This window comes from Nyctibius grandis, chromosome 1 (genome assembly GCF_013368605.1).
Source record: "Nyctibius grandis isolate bNycGra1 chromosome 1, bNycGra1.pri, whole genome shotgun sequence".
NCBI classification, from domain to species: Eukaryota; Metazoa; Chordata; class Aves; order Nyctibiiformes; family Nyctibiidae; genus Nyctibius; species Nyctibius grandis.
In genome coordinates this window covers 78,544,258-78,569,954 of record NC_090658.1, presented here as the reverse complement: position 1 = coordinate 78,569,954, position 25,697 = coordinate 78,544,258, and the positions used below count along the sequence as shown (strand labels likewise).

At 37.6% G+C, this 25,697-nt stretch overlaps 1 protein-coding gene across 1 annotated transcript in view; it reads right to left on the bottom strand.

Moving 5' to 3' along the window:
- Positions 1-25,697, bottom strand: part of CDK19 (cyclin dependent kinase 19) — a 134,813-nt gene that overhangs the window by 56,644 nt on the left and 52,472 nt on the right. Inside the window, exon 4 of the mRNA XM_068406935.1 lies at positions 15,400-15,540. Within this exon, the coding sequence (XP_068263036.1) occupies positions 15,400-15,540 (141 nt within the window). The remainder of the gene's footprint in view (positions 1-15,399; positions 15,541-25,697) is intronic.

Here is a 25,697-nt window from a genome sequence, read left to right as displayed (position 1 = left end):
AATATTTTAGGTAGCCAACTTAAGCCAAGGTGTGGGAGTCTTGATCATCGGTTGCTTTTGAAGATTAGGCTCTTTCCAAATGACATATGCAGCACAAAACCAAAAAAATCATTAAGTCATCTTAGAAAAATTTAACCTAAGATGTTATTATTTATTTATTTATTAACTCGTTCATGTCTCTGGAGTTATTTGCCACACTTTTATAATAGTTCTATAGTAAGCATCAAAACCTCTCATACATTTAATTGAAGTTGCTGTACTGCATCTAATACCATGTGGAAGAGCTAGTTACTGACTTGGAATGCCTACAGACAGTTTTCAGCACCAACTGTTAAAAGGTTTTTCAATCAATCACCAGTTGAGGCCGATTCTGGACTGAAGTCTGTGGCTGAAGATTTTCAGACATATTTACAAACTTGTTGTGCAAAATAACTACAAGTTAATTAATCATGATATGGGATCAGATTGACACCTCCAAAAACTCCACAGTCAGTAATACATATACTTCCAATAATATAAATAACACAAACATTTCTGGAAAGTTAAATTTTGGTTTTGGTGGGTTTTTTTTTTATTTTTAAAGTGTAAGGACAAAAAGTTATTTGCTGTTAAAAAAAAAAAAAGCCTGCCAAAATGGATAAAACCCCTTTTTTATTTTGTAAAGGATTTTCCCAATAATCTCCAAATGTTTTACAAGAATTAGATATAAACTAAGACATGTCAGAACTATACACTGTAGTAGCTTAAACATACATGACCATAATCACACTATTCATTCTTAAAGCTACTAATGGAAGTTAAAAGCTAGAAGGTATAGGGAAGGAAAATGTGGTGCATATAATTTTGAGTGCAGAAACACAAAAAAGCTGTTTTGGGAGGCAAAAGCCTTAAGAAAGCTGGTCTCAGCATCTTTTCTGAGGCACAACCACCACAGTAGGGATCATTACCAACTTCAGAATCTAGAGACCCGTATGTTTTAATGAGTCTGTGAAGTTTTTGAATAAGTATGGTACTTTTAACAAGAACCTAAAATAAAGGAGAGTCACTCCACCTGCAATGAGCGAGCTTTTCTCCCACTGGGTTGGTCAAGGCATGAAATATAGTGTTCTACCTGTACCAGCCACTGCAGAGCTCAAAGTTGCGAAGGCCAAAGGGAGGAGCAATAATTAAGGTTGTGAAGACGAAGAAAGAGGAGTATTTCAGGAAAGTCAAAGCTGAGTCAAGGTTCTATGAGTAATGCTAAAGAGTTGGCAAAAGGCAGATCAACAGATATGGAACGTGGGCAGAGGAACAGGAAGTTGGAAGCAAATGAAAGACTTGCGTCAAGAAAGAAATAGAGAAGAAGAGTTGTGAAGAATGCTCTACGTGCCGAAAACAAAATCTGAAATAGTTCAGAACTAATTATAATATTTTTCCATTCAACAATTATGCCCTTTTTAAAAATGAAAGACAACCTGCATAGACATGCAGTGGCTGTGAGAGACCGTCAATTCCTGAGCAATGTTCTGTGATTCATGCCAAAAATATGAGCATGTTAAAGTGTGGCAGGTCAAGCTGTCCTAATTTTTTTTATTTTTTTTTTAAATTAAACAACTCCAAGCACATAGTACAATTTCAAAGACAGACATGACTGTCCTTCGCTACAGCAAATTTGCCCCAATTTACTAGGAAAAAAGTCTGGTTTTAGTGCTCGAGGTTTATGATTTACCTCACTGTTGATGTCGCCAATAAGTCTTTGGACATTCTCACAAAACATCAAGTGCTTAAAATGCAAACAAATTCCCTGTGGGAATTTTTATTTTCTTTTTCCAAACTGCATAAATAGGCTAGGCGCTCAACTCCTGTTCCTCAAAGCCAGATTATGACTTTTGAAAAGCCTACCGTGAAAACAATACCTTTGAGAAAACCCCCAGCTTTCAGAACATACCATCAGAGCACTTTCTGCTCCCTGCTACTCTGTCCCCTGTTTTGTATATGCTATGCCCATCAGCTGAAATTCTTCCCTATAGTTACAACATCCATTTTGAAAATAGTCACATTACAAACTTAGGACCAGGGAGAAAGTCTAGGGAAGTTTTATTAGAGGCAATAATAGCTTTAATACAGATTTAATGTCTGTAATGTCCCTACTATTAAAAAGCCAAAAGCTATCAACTCATTCGACAACTTGAAATCTGATATTAATAAGATGAAAAGGGATACTGACACACACACAACCCCCCCACACCCCAATTCTGAACACAATTTTTTTGTAAGACTGAAGAGGTTCTTGCATACTAAAGGCTAAACTAGACATGCACTGTAGGAGGACTGTACCCAAAATGTTAAATTGTTTTATAAGCTCAACATATGGGTACCAGTCAAGAAAAAAAATACCATAAAGTTGTTATTATATTGACATTTTAGTTACCGGTATTTTAATGAAATCATCCTCAGAAACAACGTAAGGCACTTGGAAATTAACGCAGTAGCTGTCCAGTTTTAATGATGGTACATTAGGCAATTTTATCTCACTCTCATTAAGGAGTGAGATATCAAAGGACTACACATTTTCTGCAGGATAAAAACATGCAGGTGAGCAGTTACTACAGAGCAACTAACGCAGAGTAAATCCACACCCTAGACTGCCTTGCTGTAACTTGTTCATGTAGCCATACCCTCTGCTTTAGTTTTAAGTTTTTCAACTAAATTAAATTAAAACTACCTAAATACTGAAGAAGCATTCCAAGTCGTGAGCACCAAGAAAAAAAGCTGTACAGTGCTGAACGTTACTGCCTCTAGCAGTCCACACTGTCTCTCTGCTGGAGATAATCACCCAGACAGCAGACGGTTGCAGTGAATGGGCTCCTCTGCCACGGCCCTCCAGCCTACTTTTGCACTTCGGCAGGAATAAATAAACCTTTGTCAAGGGCAAAAGTTAGCACCGGGACTGCGGGCTGGGACAGCGGCAGCGGAGAATTATGCTCGCATCACTGCCTGCTCAGTCCCCAGCATCACCTCCAGTGCAGCAGAGGGCTGGGCGGTTTGAGACAACACCACCTCACACTGGCACAGCTGAATTGAGCACAACTCAGTTTTCAGACCACTCAGAATAGCCACAAAGAAGTTTAACACAATTTAGTTAATCTATTTCAACCGCTAATGCAGACTTTCCTGAGTGTTCCCATGTACACCACCCTGGAGAGAGAGAAAGAGAGAGATAAGCATCAAGTATTGTCCCAATGAAGCAAAAAGAGAAGCCGTAAGTGAACAGAACTGTGGGGATCAGCACTTTAGTAAACTACAGGTTATAAAGGGATACATATCCCTATAGACAGGGATAAAATAAGCATCAAAACTTCCATACTGCAGGAAGAGAAATAGCTTGAAAATGAGATAAACTAGAAAACAGCTCCATTTGCTTAACATTTTTTGAAACTTAACACACCACTTGGAATATACACTCAGGTATTTTTATGTTATACAGAAAACATGACTTTTAGGTTCCCCTAAAAGATTCACTGCTACTGTAAGCCCTTCCCTTCCCACTACAGAAGCTGGCACCAAAGAAGAACAGCAGCTCCCCACCAGAGCAAGGAGACACGCACAAACAAATAAGCTTCCAAGTAAATCCTGTGTTCCAGCAAACAGCAGCAGTCAGCCAGCCACACCATATGTATTTGCTGCCAGTAAAATTAGTAAGAAGCTACTGCAAAATTATTATACTATCCAGATAACCAAAATTTCAAGCACACACATTACCCAAAATCTAAATGGGTCTGCAATTCTCTTGGTTTTAACTATCAAGAATTCAAATTAATATTTACTTGGTAAGTAATCAGCTTTAGGGCTGAGATTGGAATTCATATCCTGAATTTCAAGAAGCAAAACCAACTTTAACATCCCATTTAAGAGACTTAATTTCAGCTGAGCTGGCAAACAGCTAATCATACTCACAGTTCAACAGCCACAAAAATAATGTTCATAGAACTAGAAGTCAATATCAGCTCATTAAAATGTAATCTACTGGAGTTTGCACTAAATTCATAATTCTAACAATCATCATCCACAACTGTTACATCAAAAATAACTATATGAAAGGCAAATCAAAGTAAAAATGCACAAGCATATTTCATGGATTAAAGAAAAATGTAGAACAGAAGACACATTTGTGAAAAACCCACTCTTTGGCAACAATTACAGCACAAGATAAAATGGCTTGAGGAGCTGAAATCCCCCCTTCCAAGGGGAATTTCAGGAATGCAAAACATTGTCTATGGAACTATTTCCTTAGACATGAGTTATATTTCAGAACACAAGCTACACAGAACATTATTGTGTTAAATTTAGGAATCTGGGCTCAATATTTAAGCTAGCAGAATAAGCAAGCATAAACTCTTAGTACCACCTTACTTCATTTTTATTATTTTTTTTTTTTAAAACTCTTCAACAAAAAAAAACAGAAGTGGTTAAACAGAAATAAAGAAAACTATTACAACACCAAACAAAATTTATATTCAATGTTTATTATACCAGTAGGAACCAAAGCATCACAGAGGGGGGCTAGCTTGGGGGTGGGAGGGAGGCGGTCTTTGAGAATGCAAAATCATAATCCCAATATAAAAACCATTTGTCAGATGCCATTATAAATACTTTTACCAGTGGTCCAGATGTGCTGAAGGTTTGTTTCTGTATTTATTAAAATGGCTTGAAAATTTAATTCCAAGGTGTTTTTACATTAAATTCAGAAAAACAAGTGTAAGACTACCGTAATCCTCCCTAAAGATGAATATGAAGGCCTAATGCCCAGTTTCTGAGAGAAGCCCTTAACACAGTCACTTCACAGACTGTATAAAGGATTTCCTTTGTTTTCTTTAACTGATATAACTGTGGTATTTGGTCTCACAGCTACAGTAAGGTGGATGATTTCCAAAACATGAGCCAGAAAGCAGAAGGGATGGAGGTTGGAGAAGACAAAGAAGCCCTGAGATAAGCCACCAGTGAAACACCAGCTGATCAGTCATTTTCTGCAGCAGAGCCATTTTCTTTGACAAGGTTCAAACATAACAAAACTGAGGAATAAACTAACATCCTTTGTTAGTCACTGCAGCTTCCTGGGTCACTGATCAAAGATGCTTTATTTAAATGCAAGACAATCTGCAACGTTACTGCAACATCTCAGTAGAGCAGCAAGAACTACAGCATACTTGCAAATGAAGAGAAATGCACAAGAGAAAGCACGAGATGGCAAGCAACATAAAGAACAAATGCAGTGTTTTCATTTTCTCTTGATTATATGTTGTTACATTAGTTGTCTTCATTGATTTTAACATACTACTTTTAAACTTCATTAATTTCTACTACTATAAATATGAACATGTCAACAACATGGTGCCAACCTTTGTAGCCTTATTCAGAAAGGGCAATGAGTCAAAACAGAAATAATCTGATAGATGCACTTGTAGCCAATCCCATTATCCCAAGGGTACTTTCTCCAACAGAAAAAGTGGTCTTTTACAAAAGAAAAACTTTTAAAAGCTGCTTCTAAACTTGCCTTTTTCATTTAGAATGCAAAACCCAGTTTGCTCACTCCAAATGGTCAGCTGCACCAGTAAGCTAAATACATCATTATATTTACAAGAAACCTTCATACAGCAGATGGCATCTGAATCGGGGCTATGAGGAAAGATTACATTTTCCTTCTGTTTTTCCCATATCAGGAAAAAAACAAATAAATTCTAGAACTACTTTAATACTTTCGCTTCCTTCTCACCCTTTTTCCACCTCAGGAAAAGAGATATGAAGCTCACAGGAGCCATATGTCATCTGTTGACTTTAGCAGCAAAATGCAGCCAAAAGAACATTAAATCAGTCCCTTTTTTTCTTCTGACTCATCTGAATTTATATTCAGTCAGGGTTTTATGAGCATAAGCTTGTTTCAGAACCTGAGGTAAAACATTTTTCTTCAACTGTAATTATTTTTGTTAGTAAAAATTAATCTACAAACATCTTCTTAATACTCCTGCCACAAACCAATAAGTATGCATTAGTCAGTCTTGGAAAAATTGCTGTTTCTGTGTACTCAGTAGAGGTAATACTCTGCGCATGTCTTCATACACTTTTCTAAATCATGTGAAGATTAGTTTTTACAACTGAAGGAGAAAAGTAAAGTTGTGAGAAATGAGAAATGCATCAATTTTGAGTTGGTGCCCCTCAATATATGCCTAATATTTAAACAGAAAAATCAAAAAGAGAAAAGCATATGCTGATAAAACTCAGTTTGCTATTCAGCATGTAAAATTTCTGGTTTGTTATTCTATCTAGAAGCATGTATCCATATAGATGCACATACAAGCACCCACATACTGTTGTTCTTCAGCAGTAAATAAAGTGTATCCTCCCTCTAACCAGATATAAAAGAAGAAAACTGTGTTAACCTCTGAGCTAATAAATTCAATTCACTTTCTAAAGTCATCATGGGGTCTAACCTCTCGAAATACATAGGTTTAGCTTGCATTTACTTTCTTTTAGGAAATATGCAAGCTAAGTATGATCATTAAGGTTCTTTGACACTGTGGAGAGTCCCCTTCACCCCAAAGAGATCATGCAGATGGAACAATAAAGGATTAAGAGGCCCAAACACATAGACAGCTAGGGAAGAACGTGAGTTGGGAGTGCATGTCCGTACACATTCACAGAATCACAGAATAAATCAGGTTGGAAGAGACCTCTGGGATCATCGAGTCCAACCATTGCCCTGACACCACCCTGTCAACTAGACTATGGCACTAAGTGCCATGTCCAGTCTTTTCTTAAACACATCCAGAGATGGTGACTCCACCACCTCCCTGGGCAGCCCATTCCAATGTCTAATGACCCTTTCTGAGAAGAAATGCTTCCTAATGTCTAACCTGAATCTCCCCTGGCGCAGCTTGAGGCTATGTCCTCTAGTCCTGTTGCTAGTTGCCTGGGAGAAGAGGCTGACCCCCACCCCGCTACAACCTCCTTTCAGGCAGTTGTAGAGAGCGATAAGGTTTCCCCTCAGCCTCCTTTTCTCCAGGCTAAACAATCCCAGTTCCCTCAGCCGCTCCTTATAGGACATACCCTCTAGACCCTTCACCAGCTTGGTCGCCCTCCTCTGGACTTGCTCCAACACCTCAACATCTTTCGTGCACCCTTCTCATGCGTGCGTGCACACACACAATGACACAGAATGGGGGGGATTACGATTACAGTGTTTTTAAAAAGTTTAAAGAAACTGGCAGACAGGTTGACTCGTTATTTATTTATAGGAGGTGTGTGCATGCCCAAATAGGTGAACAGGGCCAAGAAGCTTTTCAAGCCAATGCAAAATTACTGGCAGAAGGCAGGACCCAACAGTTCTGCATTCCTGCACAACAGCTGCTTGCTTGTCAAGAGATGGATGCATGAACCTACGTCTAAATTTATTTTTGATATCAGTACATAAAAATCCTTTTTTAGAATTGCTGGTGAAAGGGGAGTTTCCCACACTCGTCATTTTACATTTCATCTTTCAAACCCCCGGTTCACTTGCTTAGCAAAATGCAAGCAGGACATTTAAAAACCACTTCAGTTCTGCTGCTTTTTAGGTAACTTTCCTAATGATTTATTGGCCTGGAAAATATCTTTGGGAAGACACAGGGAGGAAGAGAAGGGAATAGTTAAATACTATAAACTAGTAATAATAAGCACTGAGAGACTCTTCTCATTTTTCAAAGGCTTTGACATGAAAGCATGAAAGCACAAGTAAAAAGTCAGTATCCACTTAAAATTTTAAGAAATTTTCTGGGGTCTTCATACAACATGCAATTTATTTTAATTCGTAGGCTTTGTTAATACTGCCAGCTCATTAGAAGAAGAGTATCAAACAACAAAAAAATAGTTAACTACATAAGCCACACATATTATACTGTTTTCACTCAAAGATTTTATAGCACGTAAAGCAGTAAGCTACAAATTAGACCCATAAATAGCTAACAGATTGGGAAACGGAGGCAAAGAATGGTTAAGTGAGTTGTGTAATGTGCCAGCAAAGTTCCAGAGCGGAGTCCAAGTATAGGTCCATGGTAAGAGACTGCAGATTTACATACTGGCTACAGGAGGGTTACTATGAGAAAATGACTGGGTTTTTTAATTAATCCCTAAACTAAAAGTCAACCAATTACTAAAAATCTGAAAACTGTGGGAGCTTTATTGAATTTAATATAATTGAATCACTGAAAATTTACTAAAATGTTGGTATACTATACAAACATCGTGATGGATCATTTAAAATACTTATTCTGAATAAATTAATAATAAATAGATTGCTTTTTTTAAATCACAAATTATCAGAGTTAGAGGATGAAACAGTAATTAGTTTAATAATTTCTGAATAGGCTGTGCCTTTGAGGGCGACAGAAGTTGCCGATTCCCACAGGAAGTAATCTGTCTGGGCCCTTCAGTTTGGGTTTTCCCTTTCTGCTTTACTTCTGGCAGGAGAAAACCCACAGTCTCCACATGGCTACGGTTCCCAGACAACCCTGAGACAGAACAACTACTGCATTGTCCACTACACACTGCTCCACAAGAGATGCGGAGCTGCAGCACTGAAGAAGACAGCTTGCCCTGAGCGCAATCATGGTCAGTCAGAGCCAGCACCGGTCACCACACGGGCATCTCTTGGCTCTACTAAAGATTTACCCTTGGAAAGATACTGGGTGTGTACTGTTACTGCAGCGAGTGGCCGGATACACAGGCGACCTGTTAAGAAGCCTGAATCTGGGACTTCACATGTCTGATCATCCTAAAGGCTGACATTTGCTACATAAACAGACACGCAGAGTCAAAATGGTATCAAACCTCAGCTGTCTGCTATGTCCTTCCACCAAAAATGCCCAGATTAGCACTCCATAAATTCTGCAGGTGGCAGAAGTGCATGGACACTCCATAAACCATGCCGGGAAGAAACACAAACTTAAGCATGCAATTAAAATAGCTTCTGCTAATACAGACAACGTAGTGAAGCAAACTACAGAATGCATACATGATCTTCTCCTGCTTTAAGAGACAAGCGGATAGTAATAAAGCTGGAGATGGGAAACCAGTGGCAAAGGCTTCACCACAGTTGGATTCCTCCTCCCTCCCCTGCCTTAGTGAAATTAGAGTGAGAAGGTTGATTTGTAGAGAAAGGGTTACACTGTGAAAACCACACATGGACATGGAAGCATTACCAGCTTAGCCCACTCGGCAACTGAAGTGTCAAGGAAAGGCCAGCTCAAGTAAGATTTGGGCCTGACTGGAATGACGAAGTGGGACATCAAAAAAATCCTGATAAAAGCGAGTTTTGGCTACCAGTGAGGAAAAGTGATGCTCGGTGTTGCAGGGCATGTATACAGAGATGACTGAAAGACTTTTTTTGGTTCTTCTCACTTTCTCCGTTAGCTGTATCTTCTGAAAAAAAATCCATCTTTGCTTCAGTTTCCCACTGAGATTCCTTTTACTTGTTTTTCATCCCCATTTTCTACTTCTATCCAGTATCTCTTAGTAACATAAGCCACAAACTCAATTACTATCTCCACTCTGTTGTTGTACCCATCAGCTTCAAAACTCTAAAACATTTGCTGTCTTTCTAAATGACAAGAACAATCCTTCAGTTTCACTACAACCACTTTTCTTCACTGAATACCACCATAAGAGCTGTCCTGCAGTACATAAGGACCCTGCATCCAGAATTTGCTTCAGGATTTAGTCACTTAGTTGCAGAAGTCTGCCACATTACCACCAGTTCTCTTCCACAGCAGAGGTAGGAAAAGCACCCTTTCCTTGCAACCGCTGTCCGCATTTGCTTTAAAATGCCAAAGAAGGTGTATTTATGCAGACATCACAGACTGTAAACTGGAGGACCTGAGAAACGGGCTCACTCTGCTTTCTGCCACTGGCAAAAAATATAATTTCAAACAACTGTAACCAGATTCTTCAAAAACCACAACTCAAAACACCAAATCTTAGATTTCTTATGTTGAGAAATTTCAGGTGCTCATTTTATTCTTACTGGCCAAAAGCTAGGCACCAACAAATTTACAGGTACCAAAATGGTTAAGGAGGAGGAGGATTACAGATGATCTCCTTAACACTGCCAGGAGAACAGGACAATGTCATTGAAAATGGAGGTCTACCCTTCCCTTACATCTCAACCCTTGTCCACTTGGCTCCCACACATACATCCATCTTGCCCATATATCCACCTTACATAAGCATTTGTGCAATTGTGTGCTGAACCAGATGGGGGAATTAACTTGCATACAGATCAACGTCTTTTTCGTGAGTCTAATTTTAACTCATATTAGTTTGCCAGTCCCCAGCTTGGAGGAGGATGATGAACACAGTGGAGCAGAGGGGAGTAGAGGCAGCATGGCCTCCTTCTGCATCAACAGTCAGTTACAGATCCAGAGCTGCCCAAGGAACCACCACATCTAGAATCTACTCTCTGTCTCACTTACACTTTAAATGCCTACATATTTTTCTAAATAGAATAATACAAATCAATTATTAGAACAAAAAGGAATTTGTTTGAAATCTCAGCAATGTTAAGACTCATGGACATCTTTTGTTCCATCAGAACACGTTAACTCTGCCCTCTGTATGTAATATCAAAATTGTGAGTCCAGAGGTGTGTCAAATGTTGTGTCTTTTCACCTATATCACTGTTGTTCCATCTAAGAGATCTTTGCTGCAAGCTATTCTCTTTAATTTGTAAAACGACACATGCAGTCAATTCGGACATTCTAAAGCTGTAGAAAGGCAATACCAGAGAAACTGCGAAATTCATAGCCAGTAAGTATTTAAAATTATAATAAAAACACTTTAGGAACTTGGCTCATTTTACAAAGTTAGTTTATACAACTATTGCAACGAGCAAGTTTCCGATTTCAGAATGCTGAAAGCGACCATTTAACACAATCCTGGGGGCGGGATCTTCATTCTCTGGTGAGTTTGATTTCCAACATTTGTTTTTCAACCAGTAGTTTTAGTAACATCAAGCAGAATACTAAAGAAATGCTCAAGGACATAAACGAAATCTTAAATGACTCCTCTATATGGTTTCTGTGCACTTAAAACATCTCCTAGATAATACCTCCCTCCAGGAAAATACATCCTATTACAAATAGAAATTGCTTTTATCAAGTTCTAAAGGAAATGGTCTCTGACCGCTTTTGTCCTTAAGCAGCTAACATCAACTACAAGAGGGTTACTAGCAAAAGAAAAAGTGACAAAAATCCTTTCTGTTGTTAACACGAACATGCACTGTGAACAGTGTATAGAAGATCTCCATTTTCAGACGTCTCTGCAAAGTAAGGCCTTTGCTGACCATTCATGCAGAATCTAAATAATTCACATTTGGGGGAGGAGGGGACAAATTTATCATAATACCCTGAAATACTGTACTCCACATGCTGCATCTTCTAACTTGCCCTTGACTTAATGTATGGAGTACAATTTTAGGTTTCCTTCAAGTGGACAGTTAACAGTGTATACAGAGCTCTCTAAAAAATAAAAGCTTAGTACCAAAAGGTTATTTCTCCAATACTTATTCACATTAACCTCCTGTTCATAATAAAAGGTCCCAGCAGCTCGCAGAGTCAGCAAAGCCTCCCTCCTCTCACATGTGGCTTTCAGGAGTGCTGCTATGTTGACAACGTAAAGTTATCGTTGCCCAACAACATGAAATCCAACAACAAAATCCCACTCCAAATTGCTTGATAGGAGAACACATGTATGGATTTTTATAGACTCGTGTCAACTCCAAGGTGTATAAACTGACACAATGCTATTCAAAGAAATCAAAACTCTAATGCTCCTAATGGTCCCATATTCTGTACTGGTCTGAATCTTGCCATAAAGAAAGTTTCCGCTGAATATTTTTTAACTGACAGAAATTAATAGCTTAGCAAAAAAATATACCTAAAAAGTCACTTAGCACCTTTCAGCTACCTTCAGGATAAGAAAACCAGAAACAAAGTAAGCCAAATATTACAAGAAATTGAAAGATACACTATATTATTTTCATATTTCTAGAAGTATAACTGTGAGTGTATTTGGTGTTAAAACTTGCCTCAGTTTGAGCACTTTGCTAAATTTGTACTTCTGTTGGTAGAGTTTAAACTGACATAAGTCTTATATCACAAGAGATTCAAGGTAAACATAAAAGTTACACCGATTCAGAATCACAATTGAATTTAATCTTTTAAAAACACTTGCACTGTCGTCTAAGAATTAGAAAGGCACATTTTAACAATGAATAATCTGATCTAATGGCAGATGATGGTAGAACGGTCTGTTGAGCTTTCTGCCACCACCTCCAGCCTCACGCTGCTTCTGCGCCAGCTTCTGCACACATGTACGCTCCCAGTGAGATCTCTCAGGGAGCTAATCCTGCAGAAAACAAACTCTGCAGAAGAAAAGTTAATACTTTCTGTGGGTTTAACTCCCTGAATGAGCTCACCATGAGTCAGATGAGTGCCACCTGCCAGGCCATTAAAATGGGTGGCAATGCCTAGTGGTAGTGAAGAGGGGAATGAGACTGTCTCCTTGTGGTGGAAACTATCCATTAGCTCAGCCCAAGGACAGGACGTGTATTGAAAGTCTCCAGGGTCACATTGTTCACCAGTTTTATTACTCTGTCGTAGCTTTTGCCGGCCACTGCTGATCTTAAAAATAACTTAAGAGTAACAATTTTAAGGTATCTAAAAATACGGATCCATTGAGAACCAGGATTTTTTAAAAAGAATATTTTGGTATTCCAGATTCTTTAAAAACTCTTTGATTTAAGACAGTACCAAATTAAGATTTAAACAACGTTCTTCAAATACCTCCAAGCAACTACTCTCGCAAATACCTAACCTCCCATGTTTCTGGTTTTTCATTGCAACATTTGTTAAATAAATTCTAGAGGTCATTTCCATGGCTCAGGAGAATTTGACTAATATTATGATAAATATTCCTGGAGAATCTAATTTTTTTTTAAAAAAAAAGCAATGATATAAGTGTAACATGACTTTTATGGATGTCACCAGCTTTGGTCTACATCCAAATGCACGCTAAAAATAGTAAAAACTGAGTTATTTTAAACCAGGAAAGTACAAGGTGTCTTGATGCAAAATTTGGTTTACATAAAATAGAAAAATATTTTTCCAGCAGATGTAAATTAGAACAGCTAAGAGAAAAACACCAGATAAACTGCTCCTCATCTTAAGAAGACACTGCAGAGCTGGTATTTACATATTATGCAAGAAACTGATCCCAGTCAAATCAGGCCTGAGGTAGCATTTTTAGAAGCAAAAATCACAGGTATGAGCATATGAATAAAAATTAGAGATACATAAAATTTTTGGTTAACTGAGAATTTAAATTGGTTACTAAATGATTACATTAACTCCCAATTTCAAGAGCAAACAAAACATCAGAATAACATCAGTTTTTTCTTACTGTGTTCAAGATACAAAATAACTATTTGAAATGCCTGAATTCTTCAGAAACCCACAATAATTTTTAAAAAGGCAAAAGATTCTGAATATACCTTTAAACTACCAGTGTAACAAAGCAATTTTTTAAATGGTTTCCTTTCTCTCACAGAGGTATCCCAGAATCCATTAGCTTAAATTTATTCGCATACCAAGAACACATTAAGACTTCACAAATTTCTGTTCTTCTCCCTTCTCAATTATGCCACCATCAGTCAAGCACTATCATTCCAGAGCCACGAAAAATAGTCATCTTTTTCATAATAGCAACCATCACCTCCCAAAGTTCCAAGCGAAAAGATGGAGATATTAGGCACCAGCTTTGCTGCAACCAATCAACTATAGATAAGACCTGTAAGTAGCAGTACTAGTCGTGCAAAAAACCTGGTGCTGCAGGCTCGAAATAGCAACACTGGCAAGAAAATTCTCTAAAGTATTTGTATTATTATCTTAGATACCATCTTGTATTTCTTATCAAGATATCAAGTTCATGTATAGCATTTGAGTGTACATATATTTAATAGTTCCACGAACACATACACTTCCCTTAAACATAGCTGAATATAGACTTTTCAGGTGTTCCTTCTCAAGCTGTATCTAATTACATCTCAGCACTCTGCCAAAGCAACAGCTGTCTCCTTAGGAAAATAATAATTGTAGCATGAAAATCAGGGTTGTACTTGCTTCCTGCTTTTGCTCATGGCTACTATTCCAAAGGCGAAAAAAGCCCCACACAAATATACTAACATCTGGAATTTAACAGAAAAAGTGACAATAAATACCAAAGAACGAGGTAAAAAAATGATCCATACCAAAACCTGAAACCCCACTTCTGGCCCCTGTTATTAGGTATTATGATAAAAATTAAATACATTTTATTTCAGAAGATGTCTGTGACTTCTGTTTCAGGCCTCCTTAGTCTATTCATAACTTTTAAGAAAATATCTGCTTTATATCCAAAAATTAATCCAAGCTCCTATCTACTATTGGAGATTCAAGAACAATCTATGTCTCATAAAACTTAATTAGTGATTTTAAGTTTCTGGACATGCATCCCTATTTTGATGTACTGGGGCAACTATGAAAAACAACCAAATAAAAGCAGTGAATTCATACACAGATTACACTACCTTTCCTACCATACCTACTACTGATGTTACAATAGCATAACTATAAGAACAGATTTGGCTTATTAACCATCATGTTTGTCTCATGCCAAAAATTCTCGTTTCAATGCAAGTGGCAGCAAGCACTATACCCCTATTAGTATTCTTCTTTTTGCAACCCTTGGTAGCACTGCACTTAAGTACGAGGAGTGGTGGGAAACTTTAAGGGGAAAACGGTAACTAAGACAAGGCAACTGGCTGTCCTTGTAATCTGCAGTCAACTTAAAGAGCCACTTCAGGTCATGAGAAATTTCAAGATGACAGCTCTTTCATAGTTTTCTTCCCACGGTCAGAAAAAATACCACATGGAAAAGAAATACTCCATGAAAAAACTACTCTTTCACTAGCTTTTATGGTAATTTGCATGTAAGCCAAACAATGTACAAGGGTATCAATCACTTTCCTACTTAAGTGCCTTTTCAAAGTCGTGTACAAACTTATAAGAATGTTCAACCAACGTATATCAGCTGGCTCACGTACTGTTTTCGGATATTGATATCTTCAATCCTTTTACAGGATCTAGCATCATTGTCTGAGCTCAGATGACTCAGATAAAAACAATGTGAAAACACAGTTTGTTTTCATGTTTCAAGTCTCCATTGGTCTCCTGCAACAATAACAGGAAGAGCTGTAGGGATCGATATGCAAGATTACTAATAGGGACTTTTCTTCTCCTACCCAACAGCACGCACATGAAACTTTCTTAACCAGGTAATACACGCAATGCTTACCAGATCTCTGTGAAGCACCCAGTTTGCATGGAGGTAATGGATTCCATCGAGGATCTGGTAGAGTAGGGATTTAACCATAGATCTTGGCAACTGCATGGGCTTTTTATTTGCTTTTGAGGCACGGTGAAACTTGATAATATGCTAGAAATAAAACAAGTAGAAACATGAAGCATGTTAGATAAGTAGAAAGGTTTTTTGTTGTGTTGTTTTTTTTTAAACTATTAACACTAAATAATGGAATGAAATAGAAAGTTTGTTGAACTTTGCAATTAAAAGTAATAGTGATGTGCTCACAATTTTCTTAAACAGTTTTTATTCACTGAGTTGCTTTTGTTAATATCTAAAGGCTGGCTACTTACCTGCAGTAAAGGGTCTTAGACATTCTCCTCCCTCCCTCCTTCCCATTTGGGATCCTCTTATCCTCAGCTGCTAGAGCAGAAGCTTCCAAATCAGCAGTACCTACCAGAAAGATGACCACGCTCTATGCTTTCACACCTTCCCTCCTCCTCTCCAAAAACACCCAGGACAGAGTGCTTGCAACTACTTTACTGTTCCCCCCTAAATCAGAATCCCAGTAACAGAGAGATTAAATAAATATTTAAATAAATACTTAAAGGCTGGGGGGGAGGACTCCAAAAACCCCACACCACAACATTAGGGTGAGATCATGTTCAAACACCTAAAATGGTTATATTCTCGCTTCCAAGTTTTGGCTGCATACTTCATTGATGATGACAAGCTAGCGGCTCTTGGATTACAAGTCAGCCCACTAGAGGACAAATATCGCTTGAAAACACAGAATGAAGAAAGGGACGCCAGCATTAGTCAGTTGAAGGAATGAAAAGAGATAATTAAAAGATTGCTGAGATATCATGAAATATTCATAAACTAATTAATATTTATTGTAAGATCAATGTGGAGATGATGGGTTAGGTTTTTGGTTTTGCAACCCTGTACAAGAAATAAAGTGGGGTGAGGCCGTTCTACCTTTTCCATCCTCAGACAAGGTGGGGCTATGCAAGGCACAAAACCAATCTTAACATATTGCCATTCAGCAAACAACTATATCCATTCATTCAGATGAAAAAAAAACTCCTTTTTGAAGGCAATTCAAAGAAGCATCTCAAATAACAAAATAGTTTTCAATTATGTGCTCTTTGAAAGACAGAAATAACAAAGGCAGTTTGCATTTTTACTGAAAGCGATTCAGAATGCTAATCTGTAGAGTGACAAGACTACTAATTACCCAGTTCTTTAAATAGGATTTGTCTAGTTCGAGATCATCCCCCTCCCCAGGTTAAACAGGCAGCCAATGGCCACACTTTCATTAGACCTCTGCTCCCTCCACCACCACCCCCTATCAAGTTTCTCACTACTGTTCCCAATGGCAATGGGTTAATGTTTCCTCATGGTAAATGCTACTTCTGGCTGTCATCAGTACTTTAGCCACGGTCAAATTGTGCTTAGCAAAGGTGTAGACAATACTGTTTCAAGAGAAATTTAAAAAAGAAAAAAAAAAATCCAAATTAATCAGAACAAGAGCCTGCTTACTGCCTATCAACAGCACTGTTACCACTAAGCCTTCCACTGCTACATGTACAGCAGTGATGGCTGCATAGTAAAAGGCAGCATAAAAGAAATTTACAGGATTATTAGTTTTTAACATACAAATGAGGATCAGTAAACAAAACAAAGGTGTTAGTACCTGATCCTTTAGTTGTGCAATCACTCTGAAAACTATACTGGAAAGCCTTAAGGGATCATTTCCTTAGAAAAGTTTTTCTCTTCTCATGTCACAAGAAGATTCTGTGTCAAAACTTCATCTTCAACTTTCCAGTACCGCACAATGTTCACCGGATAATGACCTTCATGTGTAACTACAGCAGTAACAATACCATAAACTCCCAAATTAATATCTTTATTAATACACAGTATGAAAAAACACAGGAGCAAAGGTCATGTTTATGGGTCACACAGAGACCCATAAACCCAGCTCAGCCCTTTCTCAAGGTGTATCTAAATCACTAAAAGGGATTTCTATACCCATTTAAAAACTGACTAGGATCCACAGAAAACATTATTCCTTCTAATAAAGGCATATAGAAAATGCAACTGAAAAAGGGTCTCACGGGACACAATTAACCACAGATGTGTTGAGGAGGAGCGCTCTGCCTCTGGCCCTACCACAGCCCCTCCAGCACCTCTGGAGGAAAGGAGTGTGACAGCACCAGGCTGGTGCCTGCTGGTTTCTGCCCCTGCCCTCTCCTGCGGCTTCCTAGTTCCTTCCACTGGATTGGGAACCCTGCTGAAGGCTTTGCCCCATGGGAAACTAGAGGACCAAGCAGATGTTTAAAGCAATGCGAGAACCTGTTCAGGATCAAGACACTATTAATCAAGCAGCTACTAGTATGCCAGGGCCATCCACTAGATCGGCAAAGCAAAGCTTACACCACGGTAGAGGAGGCGAAGGTTTTTCTCCTGCGGCAACTCAAAGCAGCGGCATCCCTCTTTCCTCCTCTCGCTCCACAGGAATGCCTAGGTGAACTTTTGAGGCAGACAATCTTCCCTTACACTGAGCTTTAGGTATGCAAGTTACCTCTAAACCAGAGCTAGCATAACTAAATCAGCATAACACCAAGCACAACCCAGCCAGACTTGCCAGCTGAGGCTCACCACCACACTTACCAAAGCTGGCACACTCTCCAGAAGACAGCAGAGCTCGCTCTTATCTGCCTCTGAAATACTACTTCGACAATTTTAAATCATCTTGCTCTGATGCTTGCTTGTCCCAGTCAGAAAGGGTCTGAAAGCAAGCTCTTTTCTTGAAAGAGTTATTGAATTGCAGAAGTGAATTGAAAGTGATAGTTTTGCTTTAAGGCAAGCAATTTGACCATTAGATAAAACGCAATTTCCTACAAAAGCAAATAAAAATTATTGTTGCCAACTTACTCTACAGAAGTTTATATTCATCAAATCGCAAACTCCACCCCATCACAGTTTACATTAGAGAACTGAACAAAAACTAAACTAAAAACATACTGCAGGCCAAATAGTACAGGGAACTGAAAAAGCTGAATTTGCCCCCTGCCATTGGAGTGAACCCGTCATGCTTGTGACCAAGTCCTACCCTCAAGAGTTTTGCAAAAAAAGTAGGTCACCCAATTTCTTCAATGTAACTAGCCATATGAAGAAAGACCAACACACGTAATCAACACTAAACAGCAATTTTCATGGCAGTGTCCATCTAAGAAACAGAAGGGCAAATATTGCTGAACAGAATCTCTTCTACTGCAGGCAGCAAGCCCAAGCTTTTTCTTATTTCTTTATATTTTCAGAAATATACCTGTATGGCCCTACTGCTGTAGTGGGAAAATATGCCTCAAATTAAACCAAAAAAACCCAAACAAACAAAACAACAACAACAAAAAAAGAGCATCAAAACGGAAATAAGTGGTTATAACAATTTGACAAAAGTTTTGGAGATCAGGCAGACCAGGTGTACAGTAAGCTCCAAAGCAAAGGCTGCCACATCAGCACAAGTATGCTAAAGGAATTTTTTTAACTTGAGCAATTCTGCTGACTTCAGCTGTGGCAGGGAGATGTGCTCCTTTCATGTCAAAACATTAAGATTTAATAGTTTAAATCCAAGACATCAGGTGTAGAAATGGGTGCAGGTACCAGCACAAGCTAGGATGTTCTTTATACATAACTGCATGATGGAAGTAGATGAGGCATCTTCTGCTAGCTTCACTTCCTGAATAGTCCCAAAGTGTAGCCTTAAGTACAGCATGTTAAAGCCATAATCTTAGACCTAATAAAGGCATGGAATAATTTACAGCTATTACAGGAATTGTAACCTGCGCTTCCCATTCCCCAGATGACTGCCCTAACTGCTAGGCTTCAAAACCACACTCCTCCTTTCTCTCATTCAATATATCTTTTTGCAGAATAGCAGAGCATCAAGACTGTCCCGTGAGTTGGAAGTATAGATCTGAATCCCGAAAGGTACAAAGGACATTCTGCATCTCTCTCCAGGAACCAAGAAGTGTGCTTGGACATTGCAGCTTCTAACCTTTAGGTATGCTCAAGTTCTTTGCTGAATCTTACCCCAATGGATAACCATTAAGAAAAAAACATGAGGACTTCTACAATCCAGTCAAGTCAGGGAGGCATGTTTGTAGCAAGAAGACAAGCAGACAGAGGGTCAAACAGCTTCAGCATTCTCCATGTCTTATTTCACTGTCACTCTCTAAAGATAACTTAATTCCCATATTCTGACAGACCACCTGGCCACAAAAGCTGAAAATACCCAGACACAAACAGTAAAAGTTTAGGGAAGCCTTAATTGTCAGTGCACACTATACCAGTCACATGCTACAGAACAGAAACCCATCCTCAATGTTATCCAGCCATAATTTCATTTTAATTAGTTCATTAGAAGACTGTAGATGCAAGCTCCCCTTCTGATATATCTAAGACACTTCAAAACGAAAGAAGAATGCTTGTCATATGAGGTAAATGAAACTTCAAGCAATATTCAAATCTATTCAGCAAAAATAGCCAAGTCGCTTTCCCTTTCCGTGCAACTGTATTTTCAGATTCCCAGATCTTAAAAACATGCTGCCACATGTTGTATTCCATAAATATTGTGAGCCAATTAGGTAGTCACTTTTGAAAATAAACAGAATGTGAAAATATTTCTATTGCTTTTACATGTTTTGTTTTAAATTTAAACAAGGCATCACCTTTGTGGCAGTGGCTTTAAGTCTGTATTCTAAATTAAATTAATACATCATTGACCAACATTAAAGTATAAATTTATTAACATTCTAGAAAAGTAATGACACTTCCAGAGGCTTGTACAGTTTGCTGTTTGTAACCTCTGGAACTATTGGTTTTATTTATTAACTGCATATTCCCAATTTTTTACTTCAAAAAAGGTAATAAAATTGAGGGGAAAAACGGATGAACTGGCTTATTTCAGCAAGACCATTTTAGCTTTAGCAAAGCCAAGAGCATATAAATGATAATAAAGAAAGAAGTGAAACAGAGCTAAGCATTCCAAAAGAAAATACAGTGGTGACTCATGAAAGAGTATTCAATCTAGTAGTTCATCTGCCTTCTATGTTACCGAGTGTGTTGAAAGAAGTAAGAAGCCAGCTAAAGCAGAGATTTTATGTGTGTCTGACTAAGTTACAGTGCAAGCCCCCACCTCAACAGACATGAGATGATCCATAGGCCTCAAGACATGACACCCTAGAAAACCCAACTTCTTGAGCTCTACTGCTTAAGGCAATGCTTGTTTCAAAATTACTTGCATCTCCATCAAACTGAAATGCAATTATGTCAACACAGATGCCTCTCCCTGCTGAAGTAAATTGTCTGTTTGCTCCCGCACCTTAGCAAAAATCCTTCTTTCTATCCAGTCCCTAATCCAACCTTTGAGAATATCACAGAATTATGTCAATACGCCAGTAAAAAGTAAAATTAATTTTAATATTAAAGAGATGGAAGCTTGGATACGCATTAAATCTGTGCCAAGGTCAGAGGAAGATTTGGATTATATGGCTTCAAGTCTCATTTTAAACAAAATTATTTCCATCTTCTCTCTTCAGTAACCAATACCCAAAAAAAGGTGACTAATATTGTTAAGTATAAAATGTAAAGCACTTAAAAGGCTATGAAAGAATAAATCAAAAACCTAAAGGTGGTATAAAAACTAACCAGGCATTGGTTGCAGAATTTTCAAAAAGAGGAAGCAAAGATAGACCCAACTAACCTGAGTAACCTTTGTTTGTTGTTCCAAAAATAAATCACAGCTTCATATGCCTACACTTAGGACTCATTTCAGACACCAAAGTTTTAGACACTAAAGAAATTTTGTCAAGGGTATATCACAAGTAAAATAAAATCAAAACAAAAGTGGGTAGAAGTATTTCTACAGCGATCACTTAAGTTTCCAATTATGGAAGCATTACAGCAATCAACACATAACAGTCCTTCAAAAAGGAGGGGGGGAAAAATATGCCTCAACACCCTCCCTTTAATGATGCTGGTATACGGCCATTATCAAGTATCTTCTTTAGAATGCCATTAACCAAACTGCCTAATGAAAAATCCATTTCCAAGTGACAAGAGGTCAACATTTTAGGTAATGGTGAAAGGAGTTTTAATACACTGGCTTCTGCTAATGCCAACTTGCTTTAAATTCCTAAGGTTTGAAGCAGAGAGCAGACATAAACTGATCCAGTACAATTTTCCCAGGTTTTGCTGGGGTCTTTCTAGGTCTTCTAGATCTTTCAGATCTAAATATGTCAAAATAACTCTATACGATAATAAAAACCATCAGAACTCAGCTACCCTTTCAGTACATATCTGAAACATGCAGTATTCATGCCAGTCTATTCACATTAATTCTTCACACACTTTATGCTTTTGCATCCTTGCCTCTGTCTTTGAGGTCTGTTCCTACCAGTTGTTTCCTCCAGTTCTCACACTCCGTGGTACAGAAAATGAACCCACAAACTACCCTCAGATCCCTACAACTCTGGCAGAAAAATCAAGTTTTGCGACATGACAAGCACATTCTCAGAACAGACAGGAACAGTGGTGCCCTCTGCAAGAAATCCAGCCATTGCTTTAGTGTCAAAAAGACCCCATCCGTTATACCTGGAAGGGATAAATCATGCCATAAAGACTTTCCGTAACAGTATTTCCCATATTTGAGGATAACTTTAAAACTCAGATTTATTAGAAAACACTCATGTGATTAAACAAACATGCAGATTTATTGCACAAATCAGGACACAACACCTTCACAATTTCATTTAGCATATAAGAACGTTATTCAAAATATTGTTAGCTGAAATTAAGTATATTTATTTGTATATTGAGAGAGTTAGCTAGTGTTACAAAATTCACATGTAGGAAGAATATTTTCTCCTTTCCATTATTTGATGATTATTTTTAGGTACACACAACCATGCTTATAATCTCTATCCCACATTTTCAGAAAGCATATACATAACAGGTATTTCATATAATACAAAGCCAGTCTGTTCATATATATTTTTTGTATTATTATCAACAATAATTTCAAGGCGAATTTTACTCCACATTTCTCAGTGGTACTTGCTGCTAAGCAGTTAGTTGTTAAAGGTCACTGGAATCTAATAAGAGAGAAACATTCAATCAAACCTAAAAAATACCCAGATCATGGTTTAACTGGTCTTGGATAGTGAATGTATCACCACATTCCATATTATCAAATCATAGTTAATAATTTATTTAATCACTTATTAAGAACCAACAATGGCTTTTATGGCTATAAAACACATTCAACACATTTTACTGTGATAAAAATGTCACTGCTGTTCAGAATGAGATAAAAAAAAGGATTTCAGAAGCTTCCGATTTAAGTTACAACATAGATTTCCAGAAAAGGGTATCTTAAAGCTTTGAAGTTACATGTACATATTAAATGAGCCTGAGAATTAACTCTGTACACCATAGCTAGAAAAGTAGATACCCTACCAATTCAGAATATTAAAAGAGAGAGTTACAAAAATGTTGCTTAGAATCAAAAATCCTATTTAAAAATATAGAGACTATGGAATCGAAGACATTGAATGTGTGCTTATCTGCAGTACTAAAAAAAAATATGTGCTTTAGATGCTGCAAAAGTCTAGGAGACTAGCTAGGAACAAAAGAAAAACTAAGTATTATAACCTCTCCAATGGCTAAAAGTAACTATACTGATAACAAATAAAATTCACCTCCAGAGCAGATCTCATTTGTATCAAACTTTTCTTAAAGTCCATTTAATTAATCATTATGCATTTAATGTATTTAATACAAATTTTAATAATGTCTTTAAATGCATGAGCTTTATACAGGAAGTTCTGGACAGCAATATATAACTTAAGACTAAGGTAAAATAAGAACATACATGAAAGTTGCATAGAAAAGTACTCAGTGATAAAATAGCAAAAGCTCATGCATTTAAAACAATCTTTTTTTTTTTTTAAAGGTCAAAAATGAACATAGCAGAAAAATACACATATCAGTTGAAGGAATTACACTTTTTCTTGAAAATATTTCATCTATGCATAGTTTTGTAAGACTATGAAGTTCTAACTGTGTACTGGAAAAGTTAACGTATCAATTCCACTCATGGACTTGTGATTAACTCAGCTATGCGTTACCTGAATTACATCTTTTTTTCCTCAACATAAATTAATCAAGGCAGAAAACCTGGATACAATTTGGATCAAAAGCGTTCAAGACTTTACGAGAAGATATTGGAAAAGGAATGTCCCTCACAAGAGAAGGAACAGGAGATAGTTGGTTCTGTGGCTGAAAGTTTCAGACAATTGGAATATAAGGTGTGAGAGTGAAGCAAGTTACCAGGAATTAAGAAAGCATGTGGCCTATAATGTATGAGATATTCAAGGGTATCTGTGGGCATACACATTTTTAACCATGAGTCAGATGCTCCTTTTACACTGAGGTACAAGCTAAGAAATATTTCATTTGCTTCATAGCATGAGCATATATAACCGCGATGACAGTGTAGACAATACACTATAAATTAACATATGTGGGACATCCAACAGCCTAAGAACTCTACCAGCTGACAGAGACTAATAGCCAAGAAAAATCATAAGGAAATAATTTGTGGATTACACTAAGAATTTTGGTAATTAAAGCAAACAAGAGTTATAAAACAACTGGTCAAAAGAATTCCTATATTCTTTTTCTTTATTGTAATCTCACAAATGGCTTTGCATTGTTTTGTATAATGTAACTTGAGAAGTGAAGAAGGAAAAATCCTTGATAGGCTTAGTTATTAAATGGTGAATATGTCTGTAGGCAAGGAGAACATAAGTCTTCACTGATACCTGTCAGAAGTAGCTCAAATTAGCATAGCTTTCTTTATCCCTTGCTAATGGTATCAATAGAAGTTACAGCAAATTATAAAGTATTCTGCTATCTATAATCAAATTTCAGCTTTGAGCAGTCTAATCCTTGGGAACTAAATGCAAAGTAAAAAAAAAAAAGTTCTTGCTCACCATAAAAGAACTTTTTAATAAGCTTAATTGGCACCATCACTTTTCCTCATTAGAACAGGACAATTTTTTTTCAGTATTACAAAATGAACAGAATAAGATAGCATCTAATATAGTTTATTCATCTCTTGCCAAATGTTTCCAGTATAGAAGCTGAAAAATGTAATTATTTTAATTAATCTGATGTTTGTAAGTGATGAGCATTTACTCTTCTCATTGAAGTCAACAGGAGTTACTAAAGCTGGGCAGCTTTGAACAGAAGGACGATTCCCATACTTACAGACAAATTTTGGTAACTCTAAGCTACCTATGTTTGAAACCATTGGTCTCTGGGAGTCTACATCTCTCTAGTGACAGCACGTCTACAATTCCAAAACTTAAATCCTTCTAAACTGATACCCACAATGAATAGACTTATTTTGGTTTTAGGTAGTGCTTGGGGGAGCACATGGTGCTAAGCAATAACAAAATGTGCCCATCCCCTACTACAATTTCTACCCCAAAGAGCGGAAAGGGCACAAGCTGTAAAGCACAGGAAATGCAAAACACAACACAACACAGACAGAATGACAAGTGGTTGTTATTACTGAAATGCGTTACAAAATAAGTGGATTTTCAGGAGTTTTTTGAAGGAGGATAGTGAAGGATCTTTACGTACGTTAATTGGGAGGCTGTTCCATGTGTAGGAGGCAGCGTGGAAAAAGACACAAAGTTGGGAGTGAGCAAAAGAGACAAAAGGGGAATTAAGAGAGATGCTTGGGAAGGGCTGACAGTAAAGGAAATGAGGACCAAGGTTAAGCCAGAACCAAGAGTGCCTTGAACATGGCTAACTTTATGCAAGGGAGGAAAAAGAATTCCTGGCAAAGGCTTAAGAAGCAAGGAAGCATGGGCAATTATATAGGAAAGGAGAAATGAATTGTGTAGCATGTCCCATAGAAAAAAAAGTAAAGAGTTAGGAAGGGGGAGACCAATTCACATCAAATAACTAGTGTAACAAACATTTCAGTCTCAAATAATAGAAAAGACCCAGCCAGATGTGAGGAATGGTAAGAACATTAGACTGCAGTGATTCTTTATTTAAAGCTGTTAAATCATGTGAAAAATCACCACGTAGTGTAAAAACCACATGCCAAAAATAAATTCAAATGGAAAAGATTAGAAAAAAGGTGTTTTAAACATGCCATTCAATGTAGCAGTAAAATGTGTTTGTTGTGGTTGTTCTATAAAATG